This window comes from Echinococcus granulosus (assembly GCF_000524195.1).
Source record: "Echinococcus granulosus chromosome Unknown EG_S00119, whole genome shotgun sequence".
In the NCBI taxonomy this organism is placed as follows: Eukaryota; Metazoa; Platyhelminthes; class Cestoda; order Cyclophyllidea; family Taeniidae; genus Echinococcus; species Echinococcus granulosus.
This window is the reverse complement of record NW_020170499.1, coordinates 33,720-43,281: the sequence shown is the minus strand read 5'-3', so window position 1 is coordinate 43,281 and position 9,562 is coordinate 33,720. Positions and strand designations below refer to the sequence as shown.

At 42.8% G+C, this 9,562-nt stretch overlaps 1 protein-coding gene across 1 annotated transcript; it reads left to right on the top strand. All coding sequences in view use genetic code 11, as the record gives it.

The window, feature by feature from the left end:
- Positions 1-3,180: 3,180 nt before the first annotated feature.
- On the top strand, positions 3,181-9,007 carry EGR_08775 (hypothetical protein; the record flags this gene model as incomplete). The annotated part of the gene is made up of 2 exons (XM_024498024.1): positions 3,181-3,696; positions 8,564-9,007. The coding sequence occupies 2 exons, from the start codon at positions 3,181-3,183 to the stop codon at positions 9,005-9,007; spliced, it is 960 nt and encodes a 319-aa protein (XP_024347545.1).
- Positions 9,008-9,562: the final 555 nt, after the last annotated feature.

Here is a 9,562-nt window from a genome sequence, read left to right as displayed (position 1 = left end):
TGCAGAACTCGTAAATTGGCCACATATGGACAATAAATGAGTGTGTGTGTGTGTGTGTGTGTGTGTGTCAGCAACACAGCCCCCACCGTAGCTGCTTTAGGAGGACGACAACTTACCACTCTCCTCCTCGGAGGCCGTGATGGAGAGGTGAATGGTACGTAATGTAGACATTCGGTCGACCGCGGTCACGCTCACGAGGATAGAGCAGAGAAAATACAACAAGAACGAAGCAGAGAGGTCTAAAATAGGTGGAAAATATGTCAGCACGGTCATATTGTATCCTTGAACGAGCGATTTGTCACTCAATGTCCTCCTAGTCGGAGAGGATCATGAAAATACCTAGCCAAATCGTAAAGTAGGTGTCTCTTCCCTTGCCTTAAATCGTTGTACACACTTCTTAGTCGAAGGCTCCGGAAAGCGTTCGTACCTCCCGCCACAGTCATTGTTAATGATGGAGGAAAGGTCAAACTTCGCTCCCCAGTGAAACCTCTCCACTTAGACAGACGAAGGGTGTAAATTTATACTGTGCTATAGCCTTGTTTTAAATGTCTTACTAAAGGCACACCCGCGGCGCCTTGATTGGATCAAAATTTCGTGGTGTGAGGACAGCTTTGGAGGGCGGGGAGGAACTTGGCCCAAGTAGTTAAACAAACATATCTTTCCTTTTTGTGGATGCGGTAAAGCTGGCTTGGCAAAGGAAGTCTACATCACGGAAATCTTGTAAAACCGGGGGTGTGAACACGACAATTAAGTAGGTGATTGGCTTGACATCTGTCACCTGTCACCGAGTGACAATACTTAGCCATTTTGTCTGATATATTCCCCTTTTTACTTTGAAAAATAAAAGAGCGTGGATTGTTAAAATCAGGAAAAAAAATTGTGGTGCGTCCTAAAGGATGCGTCTCTAAAATTTGCTTTCTTGATAGAATTTAAGGGTGCATCATACTACTGTAATCAGTTGTGTAAACGAGCTTGTCTGAAAGACTAAAAAGTGCAAAATCCGAACTAAAGTTTTCTTTAAAACACAAATGCTCTGTAGTCAGGGACTTCAACACGGCCGTCTTTGGCTGTCACTGGTATAAGTAGCCCGGAAGCAGGGTGCGGGGGTACATAACTCCCGCCTGACTGCCGGAGGCAAAGGGTGGCTTCATGCTCGCCTCTCCATGGCCGTTTAATTAATCTTAGCTCCTTTGCTGTTCAAAAGCGCACTTGAAGCGCCTTTTTACGAAACGTTGACGGATAATGGGAAGTCGGGGGGGCGAAAAAGGGATTCGTAATTGGTGCAGTTCCCACTGAGCTCATTACTCGGCATTAGGTCTCTCGGGTGCGAGGTTAATGCCCCGCAGAGTGTAGGCAGTAAGTCACCAACTGCAAAAAACGGTGCTCTGTAACTCTGTTCATTTATTCCTTCCCTTTTCTTGCTGCGGAAAGGAATAAGAGAGAGTTTCCCTCCTTCTTCCGATCGCTTGATTTGGCGCCGCTGTAATCCCATCAGGGTGGAAAGGGGCGGATGACTGGCATCATGGGTGGTCGGAGGCATTACTGGAGCATGACAAAATTGAAATGGCGACTAGTAATTTGATCCCACCTCACGTCTTGCTGTTGCCGGCTCTAAGTAGTGTGTTTTCTGGCATCGCTTGACATGACAGCGAATGCGGCGAGTTGTTTGATTAGACACAAGCCTTAATTAATTAGTTTATGCAGAGACGAGGAATTCGGTGAACAGTTTTTGCTCTCTGGAGGCAATGCAGCTGGCTAGCTCAATCCTGGTCAGCTACTACTTAATTTTAACTCAATAACGAAGGACGTGTATTTGATTGAGTTTGGTTGCTGAGGCACCTGCCGGTCAGGTCTCCAAGCCCCTTCCCCTCATGTTCATTCAATAAAATTTAACCGTTCTGAGGGATGACATTTCTATTTGCTGTCATTTTTTAAAGGAAATGTGATGTAGATACCAACTCTATGAGCATGTCAGTAAAAAAACGCTTTGTTTGTTTGGTCTGTTAGAGCAAATGCTTCTGTGAAGCGTTGAATTTTATTTTATCATATCATAGTAACCAAACGTTTTTTTAACGTTAAACACCTTAGAAAGGAAGAAAATAGATGCATTTAGAAGCAATTAGTAGGCATAAAATCCACGAAAGGCGAATACGAAACAACCTAAAGCCCTTGTAAAAACGTAATGTTTGTAATCATTTGTTTAAAACAACCCTTTTGAATGTCATGTAAGCAAAGAATTAGGCACCAATACAAAATCTAGTGTTGAGACGTAAAACAAAATATGCAATTTCGTGGCTGTTTCAAAAGAAATTAAACTTATAATTAACTAGTGAGGACTGGAAATTTTGTGCAGAAAATTGATCATAGTGACCTGGGATCGTTTTCCCAGAGTCCATTAGGGAAAGACTTCCTTGGTTGAAATTTTATGGTCCCCATTTTGACTAGTGGAAAGGCAAGGAGAAATTTTTATGAATAATCACTTTAACAAAGAATAAAAGGAGACATTCAGCATCTGCTCTACTACTCTTGGCTAGCTCCTCCCTCCGTGTAAAATATTCTCGTTGTTTGGAAGGAGCTTACCACCGTTCCCTTTGGGTGTTTATCCATGTTGCAAGTTTCTACTGAAGCATATTTTTTGAAAGCTGGGTAATTTTTTTCAACTCGTTTTCCCCTAGCAGCTTCTTATGTGGTCTTCCTCACCCATGAAACATGACACGTTAGGGAGATTGTCTTTTACGGCTCCTTGAGCCATTTGTTTGTTTGTAGGCGCCAAAGAAAGACTGTAAACATTCAGGCGATCCACGCGAGCAGAAGTAGACACAGACTATCCCAAATTACCTACAGTCATGCTGGAAACTACTTAAATGGATATCAATAGATGAGAGAATTGATTATCTAGAGATGGGATCAATGGCAATTTTTCAGAAATTTTTTAAGCGTTCACATAAAATCATTCTCTACCAAAAGCACGATTCTTGATGCATGCCTCTTGTTTTGAAAATTCCCATAGACAGGTGTGCTGGGGCAAAGAATCGCTGAGCAAGTTCATCCTTCATCCACACCCCTAAAATTTCGACGCAACCTGTGGTGAAGAAATCCAGATCTTCACGTTGACATTTGATAGATAACATTTGTTTATCCCTATTTTTGCGTAAAAAGGCTGGTTTATTTCATATATTAATGACACAGAACTCACGCAATGTCTTGCACGAACAACAACAACGGCTGCAATCCACCGTCAAGCGCAAAAGCGATCAAAGCCAGCAAACCGAGCCCATTCCATCGTGCCTCTTTCCAGCCTTTACCGACGTGGTGACACAGCAGCCCCTCACCGCACCGCCTTTCACCTACAGTCAGTCAATCTCCATGCCTTCCACCCCCTCCACCGCGGCAACAGGTCTTGCCTCCGCGACGGCGACAACCACGCTGACAGCAACTACGCTGCGCGAGAGGATCCAGGTGTCTTTTGGCGCCTCACAGGCGAAAACCAACCTCATTTCAGCGGCTTTTATTCACCGACTCAAACAGAGGGTGCAGCAACACCGAGAGGAGGTGACAGTCATTGAGGAGAGGCTTATAAGTGAGGATGGATCACTGTCGTCGTCAGAGAAGGAGGAAGAAGAGGAGGAGGAAGAAGAGGGAGAAATGGAATTTCACATCGCAAGACGTTTCAAACCTAGACGTCCAAGGGGACCAGTAAGTCTACCTTCCCTTTACTTTATTGCCTAAAAAACCAAAATTCGAGGCGAGCAAACTCGGAGATGATCTGCTGGAGGGGAATAGACCATCTCAATTATTTTTTTAAGTCGGCATAAGTCAAAGTAGTGATGATGGAACATACTACTTACTAACGCTCAGTAGAGCGCTGCAAGGCTACGGGGTTCGGTGCGTGGGCTGTGCCGCTGAGAGCGGAAGTTTTGACCCACGGCAAATGCAGTACCCCTGCAAATAAACACAAAGTCAAACAAAGCATCTAATCACCATAGAGTGTAAATCCTCTCGCTACCGTTCTCATGCCACAGAGGGTGCGTAGTGCCTACCCAGCACTTTGAACTGGCCACAGTTCCACATTTCCTCTTCATCCAAAAAAAATCCTTTTGCTTTAACAATCACATTTCCTGCAGTAAAAAGAGAGGAAGAGAGGAAGGGATGGTTTATTATTCTCTGTTTGCAATCGGCATGTCGTAATAACCTTTTCCATAAAAATCTGACCATAAAATTGGCACGGGGTAGGAGTGGGTGGGTGAACGAGTCGATCCCAACTTAAAAGAAGTGTATCGGAGTGGTACGGGAAAAGAAAGCAATTAGGTGCCTTAGGCAGGAGGGGTCTTTTTGCCCGTTGTTTATGAGAGGACAAATTAAAATCAAAATATGCCCTTGGATAGCAGCATCTAGCTCTTGGAGTTTTGATTACTACCAGACAAAGTTTGTCTGCATGGCAGTGAAGGGGGATTGTGTCTGTCTGTCTGTCTGTCTCTCTGTCTGCCTACCAGTCTTTCCGTGTGGCAACACAAAGTTGAGGCGCAAAATCTCCCAACCACACTAAAACAAAGCGCTTTTTTAATGTCTGGTGATTTCTACGACCTGAAAGTTAATCAGGCTTACAGCTCACCGCTGCCATGTCTGGCGATGGGTGGTAGAGGAGTCGTTCATGTGCCAACAGGATTAAAACCCCACACGCACGCCTCGGAACCTTCCGACAGCAATGTCAGCTCGTCCGCTGAGAGATGGGACGAAAACAGAGGTGTCTTGTATGAGGGCTCACGCCTAGAAGCAAATCGCAAACAACACAGTTCGCTGAACCAAAATTATTCTCTCTAAACCTTCTTTTTTAGAAAAAAACAGTTAGTAACATTCCTGTTATTTAATTATTCATCCAAAAGTGTCGGTCAATTGACGTGTCAAGTACCGATGCCATGGTCGCTCATTTCACATAAGTAGTATTCACACCTTGGTTCCGGGAAAATATCTACATAGATCGGTTATTTATTCGAAAATCTAAATAGGTTTCATAAAATTTTGTAACAGTCAATCCTTATTATATCCACAATTTTTTACGGGAGAGAAATTGAAATATCCTTTTAAACCGCCAAAATGGTGTCTCTGGATATTTCGCGTAGACATCAGAGCTTGTCACCTGACAGAAGACACCCCTCGACATATCGTAACGTCCCACTAAGGCTTGAAGAGAACAGAGTCGCCAAATCGTTCATCATTTCGTCCTTCGAAGAGAGAGAAAGGGCGAAAGTGCCATCCCGTGTGCCAACTCTCATCAGATTTTGAGCAAAGGAACAATAAATGCTGCCTCTCCCCCCTTCTCCTTCTTCTCTTGCATAATTCAATATCACCGTTGATTGCTCCGAGAGACGTAAAAAATCGCACACGAATATTTTATGAGGCAGTGATATAATCTTACGCGCTTACCCGTGGGAATTCTTAACCGAGAATGTCAGAAATGGAGGAGAACAATCCAGATCTATTGTTTTTTATCTTAAAATAGGAATTTTCTTTTAATTAGACTGCAAGTGAGGGTTGGTGTAAATGGACTGCATGGCATTGCCAGTTGGAGGAGAAATTTGCACTTCCGTAGTTCCTAAATGTCATTTAAAGTAGTCCATGAAGGTAAGTGGAGAGAATCAGTGGAGGTGTCACATGAGGCATTGATTGCGGCAAAAGGGAGATTAGTGACAATGCAGAGTGGAGGTAATTTTGGAGACAGAATGCGTCGCGGGCTACTTAATTAAGTGTTAGTAGTACAAAAAGGGCCTCGGCTCCAAATGCGCCAGAAGTTAGAAAATGACGATTACTGGAAAGATTTTTCAGCTTCCGTCAACTCACAGCAATCTTTCCCACAGGTTAGTGAGTTTGCCATGAGTGATGGAGGAAAATTGAGGCAGACTTGAGGGATTGACTGCGAGTCAACGACCGACTTGTCGAACACTCTTTGGCAAAAAGAGGTAATTGCTTGAGTGGGTACATTTTTCACCAAAAACTTCCCGGGTAGATGAGACCGCCATGCGTAGAACTGTGTGTAAACCTCTTGCTGTCGAAGATAATGAGAGACGACTTCATTGCTGCAGACGTCGCTTCAGTATTCCCACTTATCTCAGTCAACTCTAATCCCCGGTTTTTCCTTATAAACATGGATATAGCTTTGGTAAAAATAGACTTATAAAAACTCTAAAAAGATGTTTTAAGCGGAAAATTGAGGGTGGGTTATTTCTCCCTTTATGCTATGTCAATAGACCACTGGCACCTCATCTTTCCCTCAAACGATTGTATGGAAAATAAAACAGGCAGTACAAAAAGAAAAGACTAAAGACCTTAAGAATGGGTAAAGAATCAGCAACAAAGTGAAAAAAACTATACGCTTGTTTCTTTTAGGTAATGGTGATAGGCGGTGACAGGGGTTATGTCAGCCAAAAAATAAACATTTCTGAATAATTGAAATAACTGAAATAATCACCCTATGTGCTTCCGACTGAATGTTTAATTGAGAGTGAAGTGTTTGATTTGTAAATGGGTAACATTTTACTTGTATTATTTACAGACAATGCACAAATGACTCCTCTGCAATAGGTCATTAAAGGATTGATGTGTTTATAAGGCTCAGCAAGCAAAAAGCTCTACTCAATCAGTTGCATACATTTTTCTCTAAGGATTTTTAAACGCCAAACTCTATCATGATAATCAAGGTTTCTAGATCCACCTCGAAAGCCTTCGCAGCATATGAAAACTAAGGGACTTCACACTGGCTTACTATCAACCAATTTTAGCTAAAACTTTGGTTGCGCAGTGAATTTGGAGATTCACTTTTAGTCCTTACCAAAACCTTTTTTTGAGTTAACAGTCTTGATGTGGAGGAGGGGGCCACAAAACGCGTTCGCTTTCCTGAGTGAAAATTGAGACGCAAGAAACTTCAATTTATGACTGCCGAAATTAACAAAGTCAGCATAAGTTATTTAGAAAAAGGCAAAAATAACATTTTTAGGTCCGTCTAAATCGAAAAATAAAAATGTTTTAATCGGAAAATCCGAATCACTAAATGTATTTTTGACCACCACATCTAATTTATCTCACAACAACGTGGGAAAAAATATAGTCAGTTGCTATGTTTTTTGACAGAAGAGCTTACGGTTTTTAAAAAAATTGCACAAAATAAAAAGGGTAATCAGACCAAGGACGACACAAAATACACATACATGTTTGAGGCAAACATCCAAGTTTCCGACTCATGTGGAATATTTAATTTTGGCCGCAACAGCACTGCAATACTCAGATATTCTTTTTTGAATTTACGCACAAACCTTTAAGCCAACATTGGGAGAACACTTGGCTGTTGCGCGTTTGGTGCATTTTGTATTCGAGCTGACAACATCCCATAAGTTGTGCGGCAGATATAAACAAAACTCTAAAAGGGTATTTTACTTCTTAGTTTTCTAAATATCCAGAGGTTTAAAAAACAAATTAGTTCAATTTTTTGCACTAATTATGTACTCAGAACTTAGGGTGTTGTACCGTCTCTCGTCGATGACAGCTAAGTAAATAAGCAGTCGCAGAAGCATAGGTCATTCGCAATTTAAAACACTGGCATTTAAAAAATCCCAAAGCAAACAAGTTTTCTAAATTTAGGTTCATTAAAGTTATATTTTATTTTCAAACAGAATATCAGACCAAATAAATACGTCGCAGTTACTAATATCTCTACATTATTTACCCACATCAGCCACTCTCTCCTCGTGGGTAAAGCAGAGAGTTTCAAAACAGTTCCCTTGATCTCTGATTGGCCACCTTTTTTAACTAAAACAAGTAGATTTGTAATCTCGGTTGGTGTTTCCGGCTTCACGATTTTGGCAGTGTCGTAGCGACGCGGCTCTGAGGTGAATCTCGCCTCAATCTCCCTTTCTCCCTCTCATTTAAAGCTATTACTTAGGTCTGGTAAATTTTCTACAAAGAGAAGTCTGTTACCAACAATTTAAGGGATTTGTGGCACAATAAGTGTACATTTATTATGCACCAGTTGCTATCTTTCCAGACGCTTAGACAATAGGCAAGTTGGCACTTCATCACCCTCGAAAAGCCGGCGTCATTAAGTATCCATACTTTTGGCCATTTGACAATCTTTTTAGCACAAAAAATCAATTATGTACGTTTTTGTTTAACCCCAATTAAGTGTTTTTTGACTACATAAGCACTTCCCCCTTAATTGGTTGTGCCTCACCTCGGGGTTGGCAGCGCTTCTACGTCTACTGAAAACTAGCGAGTAGTGTGTTTCCCCTCACCTTTGTCGATGCAGTATTCACTTTTCACTTCGCTGATAAGTGCCACGACCTGTCAGTTAGAGCAGAAAAGTGTTTGAGAAGGAAACCTTTGTGCTAGTTTCAGTCCTTTTTGAATACCTTGGTAGGTAGAAACGCTGGCGACGCCATGTCTTGCCGTCCGAGGAGATCATAACAACCGCCCTGATTAAACGTGCATTCAAACAATGACAAATTACTACAAGCACTGCACCAAGGCAACATTTAATGAGACACAATTTTTTCCCATACTTCAAATATTGCAGTCCATCTCTCGAAGAGCTCACCTCTTTCCACATCACCGCAGCAGCCTAAACAACAGCAGCAGCACCACCTCACCGAAACTGACTACAAGTCTGGCGGCACTGTCTCTACGATCATCACCACCGCCACCACCAGCTCCGCCCTGCATTCGACGGCATCATATTCCACCTTCGACGCCGGCACTGAAGTCGCTGTGCCAAGAGGCGGAGAATCTACTTCCACTTACCTCAACGACAGCCAACTTGACCCCTCCTCCTCATTCTGGCTCCTTCAAGAGACGCGTCAATTTTGCGGACAGTGCTCAAGTGGACGGAATGCCCTCTCCGACGCAGACACAAAACCGATCAATGGAAGAGCCTGAGGCGGTGGTGAAGATTAAACCGGCGATCAAGAAGGCTGATGTGAAGGATGCCGATACTGTGGTGAATGGAAAACGATCCCTGTAAGTTGACAAGCTTCATGATTAAAACCACCAAATTTCTAAGCCATTGGCGGAGACGGTTTGAGCTCGTCAGTCATTGACCAACGGCCTTACCGCAGTTCCACTGCTGTAGACGCATGACGGAGACTTTCTATGATATTTGAAGCAGACAAATCGGCTCCTCTTAACATTTGATGGCGAATCACACAAAGGTTGCTGATACTACACATTTAGTATGTCATTATAAAGACTTGTGAATCACGTTAGACACCATGTCTCTACAGGATGATTGTATAAAGAGGAGTGATGGTGAATTACGCCACAATGGGGAAGAAACAGTTCCACGACTGCTCGCAAATGAAGAACCCAACATCTACCGCCCACTTCTGAGACAGCAATCATTTTACCTCCACAGGACCGTGTCAGGTGAACGGCGGATGAAACTGAAAGAGGTTCTTGCAAACGAAGGCCATTGTTTTCATCTGGAGACGTTGATCGAAGAGGACTACGGAGCGTTCTTTCACGAGTTGAGTGTTTCAGTATTCGCGGTATTGTCACCTTTCGGCGGCCAAGCTCTCCA